General features: G+C 48.0%; 1 protein-coding gene across 6 annotated transcripts in view; it reads left to right on the plus strand.

Moving 5' to 3' along the window:
• Positions 1-25,964, plus strand: part of LOC139273131 (echinoderm microtubule-associated protein-like 6) — an 816,712-nt gene that overhangs the window by 707,130 nt on the left and 83,618 nt on the right. For all 6 annotated transcript variants that reach the window (XM_070889552.1, XM_070889554.1, XM_070889555.1 and 3 more), the window contains one exon: positions 12,135-12,249. In XM_070889552.1, coding sequence (XP_070745653.1) covers positions 12,135-12,249 — 115 coding nt within the window. The remainder of the gene's footprint in view (positions 1-12,134; positions 12,250-25,964) is intronic.

Here is a 25,964-nt window from a genome sequence, read left to right on the forward strand (position 1 = left end):
CCCCAGTCATTCCCATCAAATCGACCACTTCCCGTTCAGGCTGCATTTCGCCAGAGCGGTCTTGACATCTCAGCCTCTGCGCAGACGCCAGATAGCCCGCTGCTGCCCTGGGTGTGACTTCCTGCAACCCACTGGGACTCGGGACCTCACATGGTGGATAACCGTGAAATGCCCCCTCCTGCATAGTGCTGGCTGCAGATGAAGCTCTTTGTGCCTGCGTGGCGTCCTCCAAAGTCAGCAACACCATCTCTCCCTGCCTCCCCCCTACCCCCCACTCCCCACCGTATCCATTTGTTCCTCCTCTTCCTCCTGTGGAAGTTGGTCAGGATGGCTGAGGTAGCTGTCATCCAATTCCACTTGTGGCGAGCTGGCAGGGTCTTTTCTAGTATTGGATGTTTCTGAATCATCTGCAAAATATAACAGAACAGACAACTGGTTAGCAGCAGGGGAAGGGGCAGGCTGACATGAGTAGTCTCACATAGCGCAGGCTCATTTGAAGGACCACGACGAATGACAGTACATCACATAAACCAAAGCCTAGCTCACACAGTACTTAACATTGAGCCAACCCAGACTGTGGATTTTGCAGGACTTACTACTGTCACTCCTAAACGTGGGCTCAGCATCCGCACAGGTGGTCAATTTCTGCGACACACCAATCAGACCTGCAACACAACTTTCAAGGTGTGTGAGTGGGACCAGTATTGCTGGACCGCCACCAGTTTTCTGCTGCTGTCGCCAGTTCTGGGACAACTTTTTCTGCAAAATGGCAATATAAATTTTTAAGAGGGGCCTCCTACTATCGTGGCACACACAGATAGTCATCAAACCACTTTTACCATTTGTTTGCATTTAATTAAGTGATCTGTATAATGTCCCTTTACTTGCACGTTGTTCATCACGAAAACATCGAAGTGCAGTGCAGAAAAAAAGCAGTCTTTATAATGTGTGATGATCGGAAGCCTAGTGATACCAAGAGAGGTCACATTTACAACTTAAGTAATTGGAATGCATAACTAAAAATATGGCTTTCTCTGGTTGTCCCGCAAAGGTTATGCCACCTCTTCCTGCACTGGTGATATGTCCTCCTGACGGAGTCCACAGAGGTAACCTGCTCGGCAACGCGTTTCCATGCTTCTGCCATTGCAGATGGGTGCAGTTTCCCTTCATTCTTCTTTCCAATCTGGCCCCTTCCTCTCTACAGCGCCAACCAAGACCTCATTTGTGCCCTGGGTAAACTTCCTAGCCCTCTTCCTTCCCAAATCATTCTGCATTTTTGTTCTTGCAGCGCCTGTGTGGAAGTATGGAGAACTCTCCTAGAACTTTAAATTCCCTTTAAAAATGGCTGATTCAAACCTGGCAGGCACACCCGCCATATGAGAAACAGGCAATTTTTTTTTGCAAATGCTCAGAACGGCCATTTTTTTAATCGCAAAATTATTTCACTTTTGTCGTTTTAAAAATGGCGCTCTTTTAACGCATTGCCAAAAGTTCCAAAACGCTTGCCGAAATTTAATTTTTGGTGTTATTTTGGCGACAAAAAAAGTCGTTAACCGCGAATAATGTCAAAAAACTGTGATATCGTTATTTGAGCAAATTCTAGCCCAGAGTTTCTCTGTAAATGCTGCCTGATTTGTTGAGTGAAATCCACAGCTTTGACTATTTTACATAATTTGAGCTGCAAGGTTGGTTTAGCAAGACCATTTCATTCAACGAGAACAGGCGAGGGTGACGTCATTGCAAGTGACTGCACTAGTCGAACTGTTGATTTCTAGCATGTGTTGAGAATTACATCATCGAGTGACTTGGCTCATGCGCAGGATGACATCACAGGTCAACCGAAAACCAGAAATACCCACACTGTCGCTAATCACTCCGTCAAACTAAACACTCTGGGTAAGAGCTGCGATGACTGATGGGGCATTGTGTGTGGGTCACAGATTGTTAACAGATTTATTGAGTACAAAATGAATAGTGACAGTGTCATTGTCATGTATGGGGTTACTAGCCACCAGGTGGTGCCATGTCGAAGGTCATTGGGCTGCACGCATGTGTGTGAGGTCCAGGTATTAAAGGCAAGCCATCATGTAATGTAAGCACTTTGGGCCCTGATAAAGCAGAGCCAGGTTTGTACCTGTGTTAGTTAACAGTATTCAGTCTATCGAGTTATTACATACATAACAGTCATGACTTCTGGATTTCGTCCTATTCAATTATGTCACTTGCCGCACACGCGGCGTGTTTTCTGAGAAATGAACTCGCTGCCGTTCATGGTCAAGAGCGTGATCCAGATCTAGGGAGGAGGAGAGGGAGAACGTGGTGTAAGTGTAAAGGTGGTGGGGTTGGAGGAATGTGATCCATGTCTAACAGAGGGGGAGAACGTGATCCGTTTTCCCATCTGGATCACGTTTTCACTCTCATTTACCACCCCCCCCCCCCCGAGCTTTAGACCAACATCACGTTCCTGAAGCCCGTGCTTACACCACCCCCCTCCCCCCCCCCCCCCCCCCCCCCCCCCGTTTCCAATCTTTTCCCTGTCTCCTGTGTCCTAATCTTCTCCCCCCTGAGTTCCTGACCTTCTCTTCACTCCCCCACCCCTGCCCGAGTTCCTGATCTTCTCCCGCCGAGTTCCTGAACTTCTGGTTGTGAGTGCATGACTACTCAATTCTCCCACCCCCCACCCACACAGAGATCATGCTAATGGCCCATTACATGCAAGTTGCATTCATGTTCATCACATGGGTTTTACATTTACATCTTGGTACATTTGTTGGGTGGATTACAGTTGCGTTTCTTTTTGTGTGGTACATTTACATGATCAGTACAAGTATATCAGTACAGGTACACAAGGACAGTCTAGTTCCAGCACGGCCGGATGAGATCCAGGTCGTCTGGTGGCGGCGCAATGCCCCATGCTAGTGGGTCTGTGGGCGAGGTGAGCTCATTTTGCTTGAGTTGCCAGAGCTCAGGGCTCTTGCCGTTACTCCTAGTGTCGGGAAGGCCCAAAGACAGCTGATGTGTCTGTGACCTCCCTGTCCTTTTCATTTGCGCAGTGTCGCTGCTGCTCCCTGGGAAGCAGTCTGAGCGAGTAAGCGTTTTGTCTAAGCAATGGTGGGGCTGCCTCGTCCTGTCTAGCAGTTCGCAGGGGACTGCTGACTCGCTTTCCTTGAGGGCACCATTGTGAGCACTCTCTAGTTTGGGATCCTGGCTGGTCCAGGTCCTTTTCGGAGGAGCCGTTGCGGGTGACCCTTCGTTCTTGGGCATAGCCGTGGTGGTGAGCGGGTTTGTGGGCTGCGCCGTTTCCACCCAGGTGGTGGGCGACGGTAGCCGACTGCGAGCATAGGCGCAATTTACTGTTTCTGGCCCGTGGCGGTTCATACCATTGGGTGCCTGCAATGATAAACCGATCTGAGGCAGGGTATCGCTACCGGTGCCTCTGCTCTCCAGGGATCGTTTATTCTGCGGCTTGTCTACTTCTGTCAGCTGTGGGGACACTTTATGATATATTGTTCTGGTCCCAGGGACGCAGGTAACTACAGCATTGGGTAGCCCGCTGGACCTGTATACGACCGTTAGGTGTTCGCCCGCTACATTGGCTGATTGCAATTTGCACCCGACATCGCTCAACAACATTTTGCTCGTTATAGCTGGACTTTTACATTGGTTACCAATTTCAAGCAGATCATTCAAAAATGGCGGGTTGCTGGCCTCCTTTAAAATGGCCTTACTACTTTTACCCCAATCGTCTTCCTTGCGTGGAACCACGTGCCGTTGCTGCACCTCGTGGTTTGGACGCCATTTTTTCTCTGTCCATGATGTTGACAGCCGTGATCTTCTTTCACAGGGATTCTACCACTGAAGCTGGGAAGGCGCCCTCAGATCCAATCTTCCTCCCCAGGAGTCCTGCCACTGAAACTGGGACAGTGCGTTCGGGGCGTCTCGGCCGGATCATCGCCACGCAGTCGTGATGAACGGTCTGTGCCTCGGGGGCTGCGCAGATCTGCTCTCCGGTGCCTGGTCCAACCGAAGGTTGGGGGTTTGCTCTGCCTCTGAGCATGGGGGACGTCGATCGCTGGAGGGATGAAGTCTTCCCAGTTCCAATGAATCTTCCCCATCCATCTTCTTCCAAGTAGCTTTGGACCATCATCTGAAACAATCCACAATGGTAAATTGTGCACCGCGCTATCATGGGATACATTTACATCTGCAGTACCAATAACTGATATCAGTTCTGTTATACTCATAATAACTGGTCAGACCGAGTACTTTGTGTAATGAGCAAGTATGACCTTAGCTCCTTTATTGTAATTCCAGAGTGCAGGTACCTCATGGGTGGCCTGCTTATATACTGTACTCCCAAGGGATGCTGGGATCCCTTGGGACTCCAACAAGTAGGCCCTCTGGTGGACAGGTGTGATGCAGGTTACAAGGTTACAAGGGGTTAAATACATAACATCACTCCCCCGTGAAGTCAACAATACACTTATTTACAAGGTGAGACGATCTGGGGCTTTGCGCTCCCTTGTCGATTTTCTCAGAATGTTGGTGTGGTTGGATTGGTCAGTTCTTCGTTGGGCAGCCGGCCTTGCCGGGCTGCTGGGGATGATGAGTTCTGTTTCGTGGTCAACTGTGATGTCAGTTGCCACTTGTGTGTGTGTGTGTGTGTGTGTGTGTGTGTGTGTGTTGGAAGGTCAAAGTTGATGGTGTCTTCTTCAGGTTGTACGTGGCTGTTGGTGAACCATAGTTTAATTTGGTCCAAGTGTTTTCTGTGCGTTTGTTCATTGGTCAGTTTGACCTGAAACACCCTACTCCCCTCTTTGGCTGTGACCGTACCAGCGAGCCACTTGGGACCATGTCCATAATTGAACACAAACATAGGATCATTGATCCCAATATCGCGTGACAAGTTTGCGCGGTGATGGTACACACTCTGTTGATGCTGCTTGTCCTCCACGTAATCATGTAGATCAGGGTGGACCAGAGAGAGCCTTGTTTTAAGCGCCCTTTTCATGAGCAGCTCGGCTGGGGGAAGCCCTGTGAGTGACTGGGGTCTGGTGCGGTAGCTGAGCAGTACTCGGGTCTGCAGGGAGTCTTCCGATATACGTTTCAAGCTTTGCTTGATGGTCTGAACTGCCCGTTCTGCCTGGCCGTTGGATACGGGCTTGAACGGCGCAGATGTGACATGTTTGATCCCGTTGCGGGTCATGAACTCTTTGAATTCGGCACTTGTGAAGCACGGCCCATTGTTGCTGACTAGGACATCGGGCAAGCCGTGCGTGACAAACATAGCTCTTAGACTTTCAGTGGTGGCCGTGGACGTGCTTCCAGGCATTATTGCACATTCAATCCACTTTGAGTAAGCATCCACGACAACCAAAAACATTTTTCCTAGGAATGACCCTGCATAGTCTACATGGATCCTCGACTACAGTTTGGATAGCCAGGACCATAAACTCTGGGTGCATTGCTCAACTGAGAGCAAGCATTGCACTGGCATACACATGACTCTAAATCTGAGTCGATGCCTGGCCACCACACGTGGGATCTGGCTATGGCTTTCATCATCACGATGTCTGGGTGGGTGCTGTGCAGTTCGCGAATAAATGTGTCTCTGCCTTTCTTGGGCAAGACCACGCAATTGCCCCACAAGAGACAGTCCGCCTGCAGGGACAACTCATCTTTGTGTCTGTGGAATGGCTTAATCACTTCCTGCATCTTCACTGGGACACTGGACCAGCTCCCATGGAGGACATAGTTTTTTACCAGGGACAGTAAAGGATCCTGGCTGGTCTGGGTCCTGATCTGGCGGGCCGTAACCAGGGATTTCTTGTTCTCAAATGCCTCCATGACCATAAGCAAGTCCGCTGGCTGTGCCATTTCCACCTTGGTGGTGGGCAATGGTAGTCGACTGAGAGCATCTGCGCAGTTCTCTGTGCCCGGTCTGTGGTGAATTACATAGTTGTATGCCGACAGCGTGAGTGCCCATCTTTGGATGCGGGCAGAGGCATTGGTATTGATCCCTTTGCTCTCCGAGAATAGCGATATGAGCGGCTTGTGGTCAATTTCAAGCTCTAACTTGAGGCCAAACAAGTACTGGTGCATTTTTTTTACCCCGTAAACGCACACCAGAGCCTCTTTTTCAACCATGCTGTAGGCCCTTTCGGTCTTGGACAAGCTCCTGGATTCATACGCAACTGGTTGCAAACTTCCCGATTCATTAGCCTGTTGTAACACACACCCGACCCCGTATGACGATGCATCGCAAGCTATAACACTAGTCGTTCACATGGGTTATACAGAACAAGCAGTTTGTTAGAACACAGTAAATTTCTGGCTTTCTTAAAGGCAGCCTCTTGTGAATTCCCCCCATACCTAGTCATCTCCCTTGCGCAGTAGCGCATGTAGGGGTCCTAGCAGGGTGCTTAACCCAGGTAGGAAATTACCAAAGTAGTTAAGGAGTCCCAGAAACGACCGCACGTTCCATGGTCGCAGCGTGTTCTTGGTGGCCTCATTCTTGGCGTCGGTGAGTCTGATGCCGTCTGCTGCGATTCACCTTCCTAAGAATTCGACATCCTGTGCCAGGAAAACACACTTCGAGCATTTCAACCTGAGCCCCACGCGATCCAACGAAATAAGAACCTCCCCCACGTTCTTCAAGTGCTCCATGGTGTCCCGACCTGTAACTAATATGTCGTCCTGGAAGACCACTGTACAAGGAACCGACTTTAGCAGGCTCTCCATGTTCCGCTGGAAGATCGCTGTGGCCGACCGAATCCCAAATGGGCACCGGTTGTAAATAAACAGACCTTTGTGCGTGTTGATGCAAGTGAGGCCTTTCGAAGACGACTCCAGCTCCTGCGTTATGTAGGCCGAGGTCAGGTCCAGCTTGATGAACGTCTCCCTCCAGCCAGGGTCATAGAAACATAGAAACATAGAAAAATTGGTGCAGGAGTAGGCCATTCGGCCCTTCGAGCCTGCACCGCCATTCAATAAGATCATGGCTGATCATTCCTTCAATACCCCTTTCCTGCTTTCTCTCCATACCCCTTGATCCCCTTAACCGTAAGAGCCATATCTAACTCCCTCTTGAATATATCCAATGAATAAATAGGGTCGCAAATAGGTTGTCTGCCTTGGGTAGCGGGTACTGGTACTGCAGTGAAAAACGGTTAATTGTTACTTTATAGTCACTGCAAATTCTAACTGTACCATCCTCCTTGAGTACCGGAACAGTTGGACTGGCCCGGTCGTTGAACTCCACCGGCGCGATGATGCCTTCACGTTGCAGCCTATCCAGCTCGATTTCCACTTTTTCACGCATCATGTACAGTACCGCCCGAGCCTTGTGGTAGATGGGTCACATACCGGGAACCAAATGGATCTGCACTTTCGCCCCCGAGAAACTTCCAATGCCTGGCTCAAATAACAAAGGGAATTTGCTTAGAATCTGGGTGCATGCGACTTACGAGAGCACTCGGATGTCATCCCAGTTCCAGCGGATTTTCCCCAGCTAGCTTCTGCTAAACAATGTGGGGCCATCCCCCGGCACAATCCATAGTGGGAGTTCGTGTGCTGTTCCATCATAGGAGACTTTGACTTCAGCACTGCCAATTACAGGGATTAGTTCCTTTGTATAAGTCCTTAGTTTGGTGTGAATGGGGCTGAGCTTGGGCCTGTGTGCCTTCTTCCCCACAGCCTATCGAAGGCCGTTTTACTCATTATGGACTGACTTGCCCCTGTGTCCAGCTCCGTAGACACTGGAAGACTGTTCAGTTCAACTTTCAATATTATTGGTGGGTATTTTGTCGTGAACGTATGTACCCCGTACACATCTGCCTCCTCCGTACGAGTTTCCAATTCCATCTGATCCACTGTGGACCGATCTTCCTCTGCAACATGGTGGTTTGTAGGGTATGCAGCTCGCAGCCATTGCACACATAGTGCTTAAAGCGGTATTGATGGGGCTGATGATCACCCCCACAGCGCCAACAGGGTGTTAACTGCCTTGCATTAACAGACTCTGGGTCAGTTGAGGTCGGGCCACAGCTGCCAGCGTGTACATTCTGCCATGTACATTTCTGCTCAAAACTGACATTACTTTATGCACAGTACTGGTCGAAACTTCTTTGTTCTGCAAAATCTGCTTGGTGTTGTCGCTGGTGGACATAAATGCCTGGGCTATCGTTATGGCTTTACTCAGATTCAGAGTTTCTACAGTCAACAGTTTGCGAAGGATTGTCTCATGCCCGATGCCCAGTACAAAAAAGTCTCTGAGCATTTATTCTAGGAATCCCTCAATCTCACAATGTCCTGCAAGGCGCCTTAGTTCGGCGACGTAGCTCGCCACATCCTGGCCCTCCGATCGTTGACACATGTAGAACCAATATCTCGCTATCAAAACACTTTCCTTAGGATTTAGGTGCTCCCGGACCAGCGTACCCAGTTCTTTGTAGGATTTCTCTGTTGGTTTAGCCGGGGCCAGGAGATTCTTCATGAGGCCATAGGTTGTGGCCCTACAGACAGTTAGGAGGATCGTCCTTCGTTTGAACGTGTTCTCGTCCCCTTCCAGCTCGTTGGCTACGAAGTATTGGTCGAGTCTCTCCACAAAGGCTTTCCAATCGTCCCCCTCTGAGAACTTCTCCAGGATGCCGACTGTTGTTTGCATTTTCACACTGTTCGTTATCTCATCGCCAATTGATATACTCATAATAAATGGTCAGACCGAGTACTGTGTGTAATGAACAAGTATGACCTTAGCTCCTTTATTGTAGTTCCAGAGTGCAGGTACCTCGTGGGTGGCCTGCTTATATACTGTACTCCCAAGGGATGCTGGGATCCCTTGGGACTCCAACAAGTAGGCTCTCTGGTGGACAGGTGTGATGCAGGTTACAACGTTACAAGGGGTTAAATACATAACAAGTTCCTTGGTGTAGGTGTGCAGCTTTGCCTGAACCGGGACCGTTCAGCTTGGGTCATTCAGCTTGATCATTCCATAGCCTCTCAAAGGCTTCTGGCTCATAACTGACTGACTCGCCCCCGTGTCCACTTCCATGAAGACTGGAACGCCATTTATCTCGACTTCCATTATCAGTGGAGGACAATCTGTGATGCAGGTATATACTCCATACACTTCGTCCTGGGACTGAGCTGCCTCTCTAGCCATCTCCTCGTAATCCGCGCTGGATTCACAGCCATCTGCTGACTCCTCTTCCACATGGTGAGTCACTGCTCTTTTGCACATTCGCTGGAGGTGGCCCTTTGTGCTGCAGCCTTTGCACACACAGTCTCTGAACCGACACTGATGAGCCCTGTGATTACCTCCGCAACACCAGCTACTTGACTTACGTTTGCACCCCTCGGCGGACTCTGAGTTAAAGGACTCGGGGGCCTGTATGCTCTGCCCTGGGCAGATTCACATTAAACAGTTCTGCCTGTGAAAGGCGCCATTCTATTTACAGTACTTGCCGGGTTTGAGTCCTGAGAGTGAGTCATCATCTGCTTGGAGTTGCAGCTTGAGGTCATGAATGCCTGGCTGATGCTGATGGCCTTCTGCAGAGTGACGGTGGTTTCGGCAGACAGTAGCCTGTGAAGAAGGGCCTCATGACCGATGCAAATTACGAAGACATCCCACAATGCATCGGTGAGGGATGCGCTGAATTCACACGGTCCTGCCAACCTCCTGAGGTCGGCAGTGTACTTCACGATTTCCTGGCCCTCGGGGCGGTGGTGTGTATAAAATCGATGCCTGGCCATGAGGATGCTCTCCTTCGGTTTGAGTTGGTCCCGAATTAGCACTTTCAGCTCCTCGTATGACTTGGTCATTGTTTTCTCTGGTGCAAGCAAGTCCCTGACGAGGCCGTTAACCGCGGGCCCACAACTGGTCAACAGGATAGCTCTGCGCTTATCTGCCAGCGTGGCCGGATCATTGGCTACCAGATGGTTTGCTACAAAATATTGGTCGAGACGCTCCGTAAAGACTTCCAAATCTTCGCCCTCCGAGAACTTTTCTAATGCACCAACGTTAGTCATTTTTGCATGAAAGTTCATAATCTCGTCGCCAGTTGTTGTGTCTGTAATACTCTTATGAATGACTCCATGAGGTCTAGTATTGTACGAGCAGTTGTGACCTTAGTCCCATTTATTGTAACTCCAGAGTGAGACACAAGCATGGTGGGCAGCCTTTTATACTGGGCCCTGCACACCTCAGGTCTCCCATCGCAGTGCCCTCTGATGGCACACCTTATGTGACTATACAGTTTATATACATGGTCTACATACATGACATCCCCCACCCGAGTTCCTGATCTTCTACCCCCTCCTCCCCCATCCGAGTTCCTGACCTTCTACCCCCTCCCCCCCCATCCGAGTTCCTGACCTTCTCCCCTGAGTTCCTGACCTCTTCCCCCCCCAAGATCCTGACCTTGTCCCCCTCCCCCCCTCAAGTTCCTGACCTCCACCGCCCTCCCCCCCCCGAGTTCCTGACTTGCTACCCCACCCGAGTTCCTGACCTTCTCACCCCCAAGTTCGTGACCTTCTCCACTGCCCCCCCCCCGAGTTCCTGACCTTCTCTCCCTCCCCGATTTCCTGACTTTCTCCCCCTCCCCAAGTTCCTGACCTCTACCCCCAAGTTTCTGACCTTCTAACCCACCCGAATTCCTGACCATCTCCCCCCACAAACACCTGCCCTTCCCCTCCAATCCCCTGTCCTCTTCCCATCTCCGATTTCCTCTCCTCTCCCCACTCCGCTCTCCTGACCTTCTCTATGCAAAAAACAAGTGGCAACAGGGAGGAAACGTGATTCAGGCCGCAGCCCTGTGGCTAGGCGTCTGTGCGGTTGGGACGTCGGGTGTGCATGCACAGCTCCAGTGGGAGGGCTGGACGGTATCTATGCTCTGACCTATACAGTGCGCATGCGCAGAACTTGCTTGCGCAAATAATCACTCCTCCTTTTGACCCCCGCCCCCAAATATGTTTCAGGCCACTTTTGAAACTCCAATGGATTCTTTAAGGACTGCTGGTTAAACCACTTTCTGCCTGGTACAAATGTGTGGAGCATGCACAGTGCTCGCTCTGCCCATTTGTACTTAAAAGTTGGAAATGAGGTTCCACAACCAGCGTAGTCCTGAAATTGCATATGCAAGTAGCCTCCCCAAGTAGCCGATATGGCAGGCCTTGGGCATCCAAGGGGAGGGCTTTGTTTCCCTGTCATTTTCAACCATAAGACTCCTCGTCAGTCGGCAATCAGCAGTTGAATATTGCCCTTAAGTTGCAAATATACCTGCTTTTCTTATCACTGCATGTGAAACTAATGAGATTCATGGGAAAAAAATTACATCTTTAACCAGTATTGACTTCAACACTGTTCTAGGGAGTCTACTTCTCCAGACCTAGCCAACCATAAACTGATGCACCCATTTTAAATGACAAGCTACATTATGGGGAATTGATGAGAAAAACCTAAAATTCAGTTTGGGTGTCATTAACATAATTTTAAAGGTATAATAAGGTTCATGCTGCTGACCAACACGGCCTCAGAAAAGTAGGGACAGCGATGCATGGCTTTCCGACATACAGTCCCAGCCAACGAGGCTCCAATCATCAGCAGAACTTTGTAAAATTCATAAAATAATGTCCGGTACTCAAACTTAAATATTAATTGTAAAAATATATGAATTAGCCCAATTTTTGTTCTGAGGTCAATTGTAGCAACTTCCCTCTTAAGTCTGTTAATTTTTTTTTATTATGTAAATGCACAAAAGTGAATTATGAAATTTAATGAAGCTACTGATATGATAAGAATAGTAAAATGTAAATCATTAAGATAATGAATAAATTGTGTACATTGGAAAATGAATGAAAATAATCAATCTGGACAGGTATATTGTTATATGCCAAAGCTACAAATATGAATAATTCTGGAAAACATAAAATCTATTTTCATGATCATAAACTCAAATGCAGTACATATAAACCACAGTAAACACCATCAGTTTCAAACTTGTATTTGTGATTCAGTTCATGCAAGTTACAATTCACCATATTATTTATCTAACATGGATAAATCTAAACGTTAATATTGTTTGCAATTCACAAATTTACTGTAAAATTGATTGGTGTGCTTTTAATTCCAAAAGGACAAAAGAGGGAGGTGCAGTAAAACTCTGGGATCAGGAAATGAAGCGCTGTCGAGCATTCCAGCTGGAGACGGGACAACTTTTGGACTGTGTGCGTTCTGTCTGTAGAGGAAAGGTCAGTACATCCAAATTTGAAATATTTCTTGATCAAAGTCTATTGCAATGATATTTATTAAAGTAGTTCTACCCATACAAAAAAAAGCTATAAAAGGCATTAAGATTCTGTGAGGTGAAATGGAAAAGGAAATCGGAAGGAGTGTAAACCAGGCTGTTGATTCACTATCACTGGTTTGAGCTCTCGCCCAAGATGAATTTTGCCCTCTGTTGTGATAGCGCAAGTTAATACTTTCTATTTAGTGACTACTTTTTTGGAAGTACATAAATCAAATTGAAGTAACAATTAAAATTCTGGGGACAAAGGGTTTAGAATAATGAAGCTGGTTTTCAAAATTAATAGGTTCTGTTTCAGCTCTATTTGCAATGCAACAAAAATCTAATACCTGTATTCCAATTCCACGTTTGTCGATTAACTTGTATCATTCAGTTTTGCAACAAATCAATCAGTAAAATAATGCAAATGAATGGAAGTATTGTGTTTGAAGTCCATTGAATTGGTGAAAACTGGTTACTTGGAAGAAAACACTGAAAAAGTGTTGGAGGAGTCCTCTGCCAGTTGTATTAGAGAAGATGCTCAGATAAATTGACATTCTGGTGAGGAAAATTCTCAAACATGTTATATAAGTAATATTAAATGTTATATTCAACAAAGCCCATACCTTGTCAAAAAATGTTTGCACAGTGTTTAATGAAAAACATTCTGCTGCAAAGACCTGTGTAAGCAGAGGGTAACAATGTCTTCAATTTCTTCCAGACTATGGGGCCAAGTTTCAGCCTGAGTTGCTCCTGATTTTTTGGAGCAACTGGTGTATGACGGAGTAGCTTAGAAATTTGAATTCTCGGCATTTAGTTTGCTCCAGTTCTAGTCAGTTAGAACAGTTTCACTTTGGAACAGAATTTTTTTTCAAAAGGGGGCGTGTCCGGTCACTTACGCCTGTTTTCAAAGTTTCGGCAGTGAAAACTTACTCCAAACTAACTTAGAATGGAGTAAGTGAAGATTTTTGTACGTTCGAAAAAACCTTGTCTACACTTTAGAAAATCATGCGTAGGTTACAAATTAGGCGTAGGGAATGGGTGGCGGGGGAGGTGTTTAAAGAGAAGTTTACAAACATTAAACACTTCAGTTTACAAATAAAGAGCCATCATTAATAATAAATGATAAATACATCAATAAATCAACCAATAAATTAATCAAAAAAAATTAATTATAATTTTTTTTTAAAATCAATAAATAAAACATTTTCTACTAATCGACTGCAGCACCGGGAGTCCTCCAACAGCATGCTGGGACGGTCCCCCCCAGTGTGTGTCTGTCAGTGTCTCTATCTGTCTGTCTGTGTGTGTGTCTCTCACTCTCTGTCTGTCAGTGTCTGTGTTTCTGACAGCGAGGGGAGGGGAAGAAGGGGGGTGGGAGGGGGAGGGGGAGAAGGGGGGGAGGGAGGGAGGGGGAGAAGGGGGGGTGGGGGGAGGGGGTGGGGGAAGGGGGGAGGGGGAGAAGGGGGGGAGAAGAGGGGAGAGGGAGAATGGGGGGTGGGGGGAGGGGGAGAAGGGGGATGGGTGGGGGGGAGGGGGAAAACGGGGGTGGGTGGGAGGGAGGGGGAGGGTGGGGGGGGGGGAGAATGGGGATGGGGAGGGGGAAGGGGGTGGAGGGGAGGGGGAGGGGGAAGGGGGTGGAGGGGAGGGGGAGGGGGGGAAGGGGGTGGAGGGGAGAGAAGGGGTCTGGGGGGAGAAGGAGAGAAGGAGGAGAAGGGGGAGTGGAGAGAAGGGGGGAGAAGGGTGGGGGAGGGGGGAGAAGGTTGGGTGGGAGAAGGGTGGGGGGGAGGGGGGGAGGGGGAGAAGAGGGGAGGGAAGAAGGGGGCGATGTAGGGAGGGAAGGAGAAAGGAGGGAGGGAGGAGGGAAGGAGAGAGGAGGGAGGGAGGAGGGAAGGAGAGAGGAGGGAGGGAGGGAAGGAGAGAGGGAGTGGGGAGGGAGAGAAGGAGGCTGAACGGCCGGGCCCAAGACCTCGGGCTGGATTTACAGGTAGGTGGCGTCGGGTCTCAGGGGGGATCGCGGAGGTCCGGGGGTGGGGAGGGCAGAGAGAGAGTTGCGGAGGTCCGGGGGGGGGTGGGGAGAGAGTCGCGGAGGTCCGGGGGGGGGGGGGGAGAGAGATTCGCAGAGGTCCGGGGGGGGTGGGGGGAGAACGGGGGTTGGGTCCAGTCGGGTGGGAGGAGCCTTATTCACGCAACCCCAGAAGCCATTCGGCCAGAGCTAAGGGCTGCGTGCTTCAAACCCCTCCCACAGTTTTGGGCGCCTGGAGCTACTGCACATGCGCGCCCACTGTAGCGCGCATGTGCAGAGGTCCCGGCACTGTTTTCAGCACAGGGACCTGGTTCCGCCCCCTACAGCTTGTGCTGCGCTGCACCCAACTGCAGAAGACCTGCAGGGAGCCGGAGAATAGGTAAGTTTTTTTTAGGCACACTTTTTGGCGCGAAAAACGGGCGTCCAGTTCCGGCGCGGCCTGAAACTTGGGCCCATAATTCCTGCAGTTGTGTATGTAGAACGGATGTATTTAATAATAGTCCTGAAATTCCGTTTTTGCCTTCCTGCTGGCATTTTAGAGAAAAAATACGCACCTACCTTAAGCTGCTGCCCACGTTCGACTTTCCAATGCTGTGGCCTGAGCTGACTGCCAGTCGCAGCGCATGTACATTGGAACATGCGCAGGCTGAGAGCTGGAGTCACATGGCTCTGGGCAGCCAATCAGGTAAAGTATCATAGTAATAGGAGTTCCAAAAGGTCCTAAACTCCTATTACATTGATTGAGAAACAGCCCCAAACACCCAAAACACAACCCCAAACATCCAAAACACTAATAAAAAAATAAAAAATATACATTACATTCATTTAAATTAAAGTTACTAATGTCTTAAAGGTATATATATTTTGCCGATTTAAAACATTTTTTTAAATAAACTTACCGTTGTGGGGAGGGTTTTTAATGATAAAATATGTTTTAATAACTTTATTTTTATATGTTTTTGTGTTTTTTAAAACACTTGCGCCTGTAAAAGTAGGCTATGCGCCTGCTTTTTTAGGACATTTTTGAGGACATTTGTATGCATAAATATCGGAAATTTGCACTTGCAAATGTCCTCGCTCCCGATCTGCGGAGGATCTGTCAAGCCAGAAACTTGACAGATCGGTAAAGCCGGTTTTCAGCACATGCACATTGCACGCCGAAAACCGGCTTTTCCGATGCCTTCCCGGGTCCGTACACACTTCGTACGGACCCGGGGAGGCCGGAACTTCAGGACCAATAATCTGTTTTAAATGATAAAAGTCAGAAACTGAAACAGTACTTCCCTACTGCTTCTCTTCCTCCTTTCTTTATCAAACCATCTAGATTTTGCCTTATATACCGAACTTTCTCTGCCCTTCCATAGGGGTGGGAAAAGTCACAAAGCCGCTTTCCCGTAGCCCAATTCCTCAGGATTATTATATTCCCCTCGCTCAGCCTCTGACTTCCCATTAATTTGTAAGACGTCATATATACATATAAAATCCTATCAAACAAATGAACTGACATAACATCAAACTTTTCAATAATTATATATGAACATAGATAGCAGTCTTTGTAGTGGTTTGTTACAACTGAGTGGCTTCAGAGGATAGTCAACCACATTGCTGTGACCATAGAGGTTAGACCAGGTAAGGACGGCAGATTTCCTTCCCTAAAGGACATTAGTGAACCAGATGGGTTTTTACAATAATCCAGTAGTTTCATGGTCACCATTATTGATACTAGGAGGGCGAATTTCCCCAGAGACCCCGTTTGGGAGCGGTAACCAAATTCGGACGGGACTTCCTGCACCCAGCATGGATGTCCCGGCCTGGCAGTGAAATTACAGTTACCACTCCTCACAGGAAGTGAAGCGCAATGTCGCACGCTCTACTTCCTGTTGGGACAGGTTTGAGGGTGCTACTTGGGCATGTTCACCAGCGCCACGTGGATGCTCTGTGTAGCACTGACGTGTTTCAATGCCCCTCCCCTTCCGTCAAAGGGCAGGGCCATTGCACACTCTGCACGGCCTCTGATGGCCTCCGCTGGGCCGCCGGGGCGGCGTGGTGCCGAGGCCGCAGCCCAGCACCCAAACAGTGCCTGGCTGCACGATGGTGGCCCAGATCACGCAACGGAGGACCAAGACGGGCCGACCGGTGAGTCGGCCAAATGTACAAAATGGCGGCACGCGGCACTCCCCAACTCCTTTTTAACTTCCGCCCCACAAGCGGATGTCGGCCCGGTTCGTGACCTGCGATGCTGGTGCTGACACCGCTCACAGTAGCCTTGCGGGGCCCTGGTTAATTTCTGCCGTACGGCGCTAAGGCATCGCTGTGCACAGCGATGATGTCATCACCTGTTCCACGACGGTGGGCGCAGCACTACTGTGTCAGCGCCTCCGCTACTCGTGCACAATTTCGCAAGAGCCAGTAGCCCCCAAACCCCTCCCCCAGGTCTAAAATAGTTTTGTGCCCCCTGGAGGCACAAAACAGGGCAATTTTGGCCCCTAGTTTTTTATTCCAGATGATTTAATTAACTGAATTTAAATTCCCCAGCTGGCATGGTGGGATTTGAACTCGCATCTTTGGATTACTAGTCCAGTAACATAACCACTATGCTACTGTACCCCCTACTACAACCAATTCCCTGATGATTCCTTTACAGTTACCTTGGGACTTTCAATGTAATGTACCTCCCCATCTACAAGCTCTCTCCCCTAGGGTAACCTTGCAGGTTAGCAAATGTCACAGCAAAGCTACAGAGATAAATCATGCATCATCTTTTTTTCAGTGACCAGTGGATATGAGGACAGAGTATCCCAATCATTGGAATTCCTCAGGCCACAAGTCTTTATTAATGTCCTCCAATCCAAAGCCAAAGGAAGTTTTAACTGATGATCCCAAGACGTGCTCAATTAATTCATTTTATTGTCCCATTCTGTTTCTTCAGATTAATTTATTAAATATTTAATCTCACGGCATCACACTTGTAGTATCTCTGTCATCCAAGCATTGGAAAAGTACACACAAGATCATGATAATGATGTTTATGAAGACAAAGATGAGAATTATTCCCTGTCCAGAATCACTTCAGGATTTTCTGATACCACCTAGTCGAGTTCTGCATGAAATTTTTCCAAAGTCCTGTATGGATCTATCTCACACATCGAAAACACCAGCCACTGTATATTCTAGCATCTTCAAAAGCATATAATACATAACCGATAATGAAGGACCCTTGTATATACACAAGCCAATTTAGCCATGGTATTAACACAAGTGTTCGGTGGTGTTGCGACCAGTGATCAAGATGTCATCTTGGAACACCACTGTGCATGGAACCGATTTCAGCAGACTCTCCATGTTCCTCTGGAAGATGGCCCCCACCGATCGAATCCCAAAGGGGCATCTGTGATACACGAACAGTTTTTTGTGCGTGTTGGTGCACGTCAACTTCTTTGACGTTTCAGCCAGCTCCTGTGTCATGTAAGCGGAGGTTAAGTCTAGCTTGGTGAACGGGTACTGGTCCTGCAACGAAACTCGGTTGATCGTCACCTTGTAGTCCCCGCAGATTCTGACCGTCCCATCGCTCTTTAGTACTGGCACGATTGGATTGGCCCACTCGTTAAACTCGACTGGCGATATGATTCCCTCTCGAAGTCTGTCCAGCTCGATTTCAACTTTCTCTTGCGTCATATATGTGACTGCTCGGGCCTTGTGATGCACGGGCCGTGCCCCAGGAACAAGATGGATCTGCACTTTGGTGCCTGTGAAGTTGCCGATGCCTGGCTCAAATAACGGCGGGAATTTGTTTAGCACCTGGGTGCACGGGGTGTCATCCACCGAGGACAGTGCTTTGATGTCGTCCCAGTTCCACCGGACCTTGCCTAGCCAGCTCATGCCGAACAGCGTTGGGCCATCGCCTGGTACAATCCATAGTGGTAAATCATGCACCCTTCCGTTGTACGATATTTTCACTGCCGCACTGCCGATAACAGGTATGAGTTCTTTGGTGTAAGTGCACAGCGTAGTGTGAATCGGGCCCAGTTTTGGCCTCTGTGCCTTGTTACGCCACAGTTTCTCAAAAGCCTTCTGGCTCATAATTGATTGACTCGCCCCCGTGTCCAATTTCATGGAGTCTGGAATGCTATTAAGTTTGACTTTTAACATTATCGGAGGGCTTTTGGTGGTGAAGGTTTGTACCCCATACACTTCATCCTCATCCTCCGGTTGAGTTGCCCCTCCTCGTTCAGCATGATCCGCGCTGGATTGGTCGCTCTCTGCTGACTCTGCCACATGGTGAGTTCGAGGTCACTTGCACATCCGCTGGAGGTGCCCCATTGTTCCACAGCCCTTGCACACGTAGTGCTTGAATCGACATTGGTGGTCTCTGTCACTGCCCCCGCAGCGCCAGCATGGTGTTAATGGATTCACATTAGCACTCCCAGCAGCCTCTGAGTCACCCTAGGCCTGGCCTCTGCGGTCGTGTGGGCCCTACTATGTACAGTTCTGCCTGCTGATGGCATTATTTTATGCACAGTACTTACCGGTAAGCTTCGATTCTGTGAAGATATCTGTTTCATCTTGTGGATGTGAAGGCCTGGGCTATCGTGATGGCCTTGCTCAGTTCTAAGGATTCGGCAGACAGTAGTTTGCGGAGGATGGCCTCTTGGCTAATTCCGAAAAAGTCCCGCAACATTTCCCCCAAAGATCCTGCAAATTCGCATAGTCCCGCAAGGCGTCTTAGGTCGGCGACAAAGCTCGCCACGTTCTGGTCCTCGGAGCGATGGTGCATGTAAAAACGAAACCTGGCCATTAAGATGTTCTCCTTTGGCTGAAGGTGTTCTCGAGCCAGCGCACACAGCTCTGTATAAGTCCTGTCCGTTGGTTTGTCTGGGACAGTACATCTTTGAGGAGGCCATATACCGACAACCCGCATGCGGTGAGGAGAATCGCCCTGTGCTTGGTCTCCTCCTCAGCCGTGTCCAGCTCGTGCGCCACGAAGTACTGGTCGAGACGCTCAACGAAGGCTTCTCAATCATCACCCTCAACACATCTCTCAAGAATACCAACGGCAGCCATTTCCGCGTGAAAGTTCGTGATCTGTAACTCATCGCCAGTTGTTAAGTTCAGAATAACTCCATGAGACTGTGTTGTAAGCTCAAACCATTGTGACCTTGGTCTCTTTAATATAACTTCAAAGTGAGGCAGCAGCGTAGTGGACTGCCTTTTATACCTGCTTGCTCCAGGGTACACAGGTAACCCATAGGTCTCCCACAGGTGTGCCCTCTAGTGGCAAGTCTTACACACAGGTGAGGTTCACATTACATAACACATGCTAATATATTACCCCCAGCCCCGTGAACTTTTATCTTGTGCAGTAACCTTTTATGTGATACCTTGTCAATTGCCTTCTGGAAGTCCAAATACACCACATCCACTGATTCCCCTTTATCCACCCTGTTTGTTACATCCTCAAAGAATTCCAGCAAATTTGTCAAGCATGACTTCCCCTTCATAAATCCATGCTGACTCTGCCTGACCGAATTTTGCTTTTCCAAATGTCCTGCTACTGCTTCTTTAATAATGGACTCCAACAATTTCCCAACCACAGATGTTAGGCTAACTGGTCTATAGTTTCCTGCTTTTTGTCTGCCTCCTTTTTTCGATAGGAGCATCACATTTGCAGTTTTCCAATCTACTGGGACCTCCCCAGAAACATAAGCCCTTATGCAGCCTTGATTATTTACCTCATTCTCAGTTTGATTCAACTGAGGATGATATGGAATGAGAGCCTTATTTATCTCCATGCACCTAGCGAAAACAGTGTAGTAGAAGTCCGAAAATGGCATTGCATCACTTTCAAACCCATTCATACTAGCGTTCCAGCCACTGTCATCTTGAGTCAGGTCCTTCGATAGGCAGCCACACATGTCAAGCAGATGCCACATATAATTTGCAAATTTGGGTCTTAAGATTTACATAGGACCTGTTTGCAATCCCAAGGTACAAATGGTACACTTACAGGGATCGCTGTAGACTGCCCCCAAAAAACAGCTCGTGTAAAGATCAATTTATTTTGATGGGGCCAAGAGAACCATCGAAGCTCCTCCTGGGACCACCAAAAAACTCTGCTTTACTGACAGCCCATCAGGTCAGAAAGGGTGAGTACAGTTGCACATTCACCTACATCCTATCGTGCACATCACCCTAACCCCTCTGCCTTGTCAAGCCTACTCCATCACATCACTTACCTTCAAGCACACCCTGTGTTCTCTTTCCATGCACTCCCTCACATCACCATCTATCCATCCACCACTGCCACTCACCCTGATCCTTATGCAATTTACTACCTCTCCCTGATGGTCACCCTCACCAAATGCACTGCATCCATCGGGTGAACATATGCCATTACAGTCACTCACAGATCTGTTCCTTCTACTGTTACAGGAGAAGAAAGCACAGAACTCAATGGAGAGTGAGAGAACCGGAGATGGTCCTCCACAGATTTCCCAGCTGACAACTACAGAGGAGGAAGCACTGGGGATCAGTGGCGTTTTGGCGTCCTTGATCATCGGAGATGGGGAGATTGGGACCTCCCAACTACCTGGTGACAAAATTAAACTCAGTCCTGGTGACTTGATTTCAGCAGCAAATGAAATATTATTATCTTTATAATGCTAAGTTGCAACATTCTTACCTTGCCAGTACTAATTCATATATTTTCTCTCCGTCAGGGCCTTCACTTGTACAGCAACAGCTGGTGGACCTCCTGGACAACGAATCCTCAGAAGAGCCGATTCCTTCTGAGGGTGCACCGTAACAGGACTCACTCAGGCTCCCGTTCAATTTCTAAACAGAAATAATGTTTTAAGATCTGCAGTTTTTAAAAATTCAGTAATTTCTGGGCACACCAGGGCAGATACTCGCACTTCGGTGGGGCCACTTAGACAGGTAGTTGGGTTTCCAACTGGTGACTTACAGTTCACAAGTGAGTAACAGCATATCAGGAATGGTAGCATAAAGGTTGTTACTGGACTAGTAATCCAGGGGCTTGGACTAATGATCCAGAGACTGAGTTCAAATCCTACCATGGCAGCTGACGAATTTAAATTCAGTTAATTAAATAAATCTGGAGTAAAAAGCTAGTATCAGTAATAGTGACCATGAAACTACATTGTAAAAATTCATCTGGTTCACTAATGTCCTTTAGGGAAGGAAATCTGCCATCCTTACCTGATTTGGCCTATATGTGACTGCAGATCCACAACAATGTGGTTGACTCTTAACTGCCCTCTGAAATAGCCTAGCAAGCCACTCAGTTGTACACAACCGCTACGCAAAACAGTAATAAGAATAAAACTGGACGGACCACCCAGCATCGACCTCAGCACTGACTCCGGACACAACAACGGAACACCCAGCCCAGTCGACCCTGCAAAGTCCTCCTCACTAACATCTGGGGACTTGTGCAAAAATTGGGAGAGCTGCCCCACAGACAGCCTAACATAGTCATACACACAGAATCATATCTTTCAGCCAATATCCCAGACTCCACCATGACCATCCCTGGGGTGGCAGGAAAATGGTATTAAGTTGGGCGGGAATGGCCTTGGAGTCCTCAATATTGACACCGAACCCCATGAAGTCTCATGGCTTCAAGTCAAGCATGGGTAAGGAAACCTCCTGTGATTACCATCTACCACCCTCCCTCAGCTGATGAATCAGTACTCCTCCATGTTGAACACCACTTGGAAGAAACACTGAGGGTAGCAAGGGCACAGAATATACTCTAAGTGGGGGACTTCAATGTCCATCACCAATTCTGGCTCAGTAGCACCACTACTGACCGAGCTGGCCGGGTTGTGAAGGACATAGCTGCCAGACTAGGACTACGGCAGGTGATGAGAGAACTGACATGAGGGAAAAACTTACTTCACCTTGTCCTCACCAATCTACCTGCCCCTGACGCATCTGTCCATGACAGCATTGGTAGGAGTGATCACTGCACAGTCCTTGTAGAGACAAAATCCCATCTTCATACTGAGGGCACCCTCCATTGTGTTGTGTGGCATACCACTGTGCTAAATGGGATAGATTCAGAACAGATCTAACAGCTCAAAACTGGGGCAGGGAGGTGTTATTATAGTTGTACAGGGCCTTGGTGAGGCCACACCTGGAGTACTGTGTACAGTTTTGGTCTCCTAACTTGAGGAAGGACATTCTTGTTATTGAGGGAGTGCAGCGAAGGTTCACCAAACTCATTCCCGGGATGGGGACTGACATATCAAGAAAGACTGGATCAACTGGGCTTGTATTCACTGGAGTTCAGAAGAATGAGACGGGATCTCATAGAAAAGTTTAAAATTCTGACGGGTTTAGACAGGTTAGATGCAGGAAGAATGTTTCCAATGTTGGGGAAGTCCAGAACCAGGGGTCACAGTCTAAGGATAAGGGGTAAGCCATTTAGGACCGAGATGAGGAGAAACTTCTTCACCCAGTGAGTGGTGAACCTGTGGAATTCTCTCCACAGAAAGTTGTTGAGGCCAATTCACTAAATATATTCAAAAAGGAGTTAGATGTAGTCCTTACTACTAGGGGGATCAAGGGGTATGGCGAGAAAGCAGGAATGGGGTACTGAAGTTGCATGTTCAGCCATGAACTCATTGAATGGTGGTGCAGGCTCGAAGGGCCGAATGGCCTACTCCTGCACCTATTTTCTATGTTTCATCCATGAGGCACTGTGGGCCATCAGCAGCAGCATAATTGTATTCCACCACAATCTGTAACCTCATGGCCTGGCATATCCCTCACTTTACCATTACCATCAAGCCAGGGGACCAACCCTGGTTCAATAAGGAGTGCAGAAGAGTTTGCCAGGAGCAGCACCAGGTGTACCTAAAAATGAGGTGCCAACCTAGGGAAGCATGCTAAACAGCGGAAGCACCATGCTATAGACAGATCTAAGCAATCCCACAATCAACGGATCAGATCAAAGCTCTTCAGTCCTGCCACATCAGGTTGTGAATGGTGGTGGACAATTAAATAACTAACAGGAGGAGGAGGCTCCATGAATATCCCCATCTCCTGGCATATCAATGATGACGGAGCCCAGCACATGAGTGCAAAAGACAAAGCTGAAGCGTTTGCAACCACCTTCAGCCAGAAGTGCTGAGCGAATGATCTATTTCGGCCTCTTCCTGAGGTCCCCACCATCACAAAAGCCAATTTGATTCACTCCACGTGATATCAAGAAATGGCTGAGCACACTGGATACAGGAAAGGCTATGGTCCCTGACAACATCCCGGCTGTCATGTTGAGGCCTTCTGCTCCAGAACTAGCCGTGCCTCTCGTCAAGCTGTTGCAGTACAGCTACAACACTGGCATCTACCTGACAATGTGGAAAACTGCCCAGGTATTTCCTGTTCACAAAAAGCAGGACAAATCTACTCCAGCCAATTACTGGCCTATCAGCCTACTCTCAATCATCAGCAAAGTGATGGAAGGTGTTCGACAGTGCTATCAAGCGGCACTTACTCACCAATAACCTACTCACTGATGCACAGTTTGGGTTCCGCCAGGAACACTCAGCTCCAGATTTCATCACAGACACCAAGGCAGTATTTGACCGAGTGTGGCATCAAGGAGCCCTTGTAAAATTGAAGTCAATGGGAATTAGGAGGAAAACTCCCCACTGGCTGGAGTTATACCTTGCACTGTAAATGTGGATTCTTTTCCCTCAATCTGGTTCAGCAAAATTACTGAAACGAATACCGTTTGTGCTTTAAACAAAGCAAGCTTTTATTTAAAAAGCAAATCCCGATCAGGGACCTTATCAGACAGAAGGAATGCAACTCTGATAGACGCACTCACTTCCTACGGACAAAGTGACTTTACATTGTAAAGGGACGACGGTTATACATTTTCGGCAAAAGATAACAAGATAGGGCTGGAGTGACATCCTAGTTCAGCCTATCCCTTTTGATCCCTCTTTCCCTTTGTCCACTCATAAGCCGACCTAAGTATGGTCTGATTTTAAACAAAGACCTTCTGTTAATGTTTCAGGTTAATAACATGATTTAATAAGACCTTGAGGTTTTTCTGCAAGCTGTGGGTTTTGTTTCAATAAATGTTAGTGTTGTAACATTTCGCAGTCTCGAGTCTGAGATGTCATGGCTATTCCTCCATGAATTCTTTGTTAGCTTATACTGTCCCTATACAATTCCCACGTTCTCAACTTCAATGTCTCTATACATTTTTAAACATTCACATTCCCCCCTTTTATCATTCCATGATAACCCTGGTGACTATTCCAGGAGTATCGCATTCAGCCGTTCGCACTCTCTTTCCTGATCCATATTGTTGTTAGTGTCGAATAGTTCTTTAGTTCGTTGGATCATAGCTCGGGAGCCCTTGACCACAAGAGGGTTTGCTAACCTTGCCATCATTACTTTACAACAAAGGTTAAGGCAACCAACAATTAGATAGGATCTCCAGGATCCATCTGATAGCCAATCAAACCAGCTAGATCCTTCTGCTGGTGTGGATAACTTCTTCACCTCCCTTCTTATGTGATCAGCGAGATTGGTTATGTTTTCTGAACTATCAGGAATGTAAGTGCAACATTCAGATCCTATCAGGGCACACGTTTCCCCTTTCTCAGCTTACAGGTAATCGAGGGCCATTCATTTTTGTAATGCTACGGTCCTTATTGCTACCATTTCAGCTGTGATGCCCTCCAGAGCTTCAGCAGTATTGTTAGCTATCTGTTCCAATATCGTCTCTAGGTTCTGTACTTCATCCATGAGACGTCCTATCCTGATTGGGAACATCATGACCCCAAAGAACTTGTCGGCGGGGGTGATGGCTCGCTTGTATCGGCTGGAGGCATCTGCTTCCGCCAGGGTACGTACTTGCCGCACAAATGGCACCACATATCCCAGATAACAGGACCCTGTCCATCTTCCGGGTCCCAGGACTGGGCCCACAAACCTCCACCTGTTTTATTCGGAAGGTGAGAGAGGATGGTGACTCGTGCACCTGTGGTGATGTTGAGACTGTTTGAGCATTTGCTGTACCCTATGATATGTCCCTTGTTACTGGTGTCATTTCGGGTTAGACATATGTCCCCGGTTGGCCTCCCAATCCCTGAGGTATTGGTCAGGGCTAAGAATGGGGGTTCCTTTCCACGGTCGTAGGTTGGTTGGTACCATCCCTGGAACGTCTGACTAATTGTATTGGCCCCCCTCCTCTCGCGATAGTTTGGCTCTGAATCCATCTGACAGTCTCAGTTAGGGTTAGTGGAATGGGGCGTAAAGGAATTCCCCCTTTGGAATGTATAGGGATATGTGAACACACCCAGCATCTAGAAAAGTTCCCATTTTGCACATAAACGTAAGACATGTACAAAAAGGTGTTTACATGGAGCTCTCGTCTCTGTCTCCCCTCCCATGCGCCGAAACTGTCATATATCAACACTATTATACAGACTGTGGCATACAGACACAGTTTCATCTTATGGCTCAGGATTCAGATAAATAGTCCAATTATTTTGCTGATTGAAAGAGTTCAGTTTTCCCGTCTCTCTTCTCAGGTCACCGTCGGTGTAGCTGGCTGTCTATCACTACGGGTAAAAGTTCAAACTGGTCCACGTTCCAATTAGGATGCCAACGGC

This window comes from Pristiophorus japonicus, chromosome 9 (assembly GCF_044704955.1).
Source record: "Pristiophorus japonicus isolate sPriJap1 chromosome 9, sPriJap1.hap1, whole genome shotgun sequence".
NCBI lineage: Eukaryota > Metazoa > Chordata > Chondrichthyes > Pristiophoridae > Pristiophorus > Pristiophorus japonicus.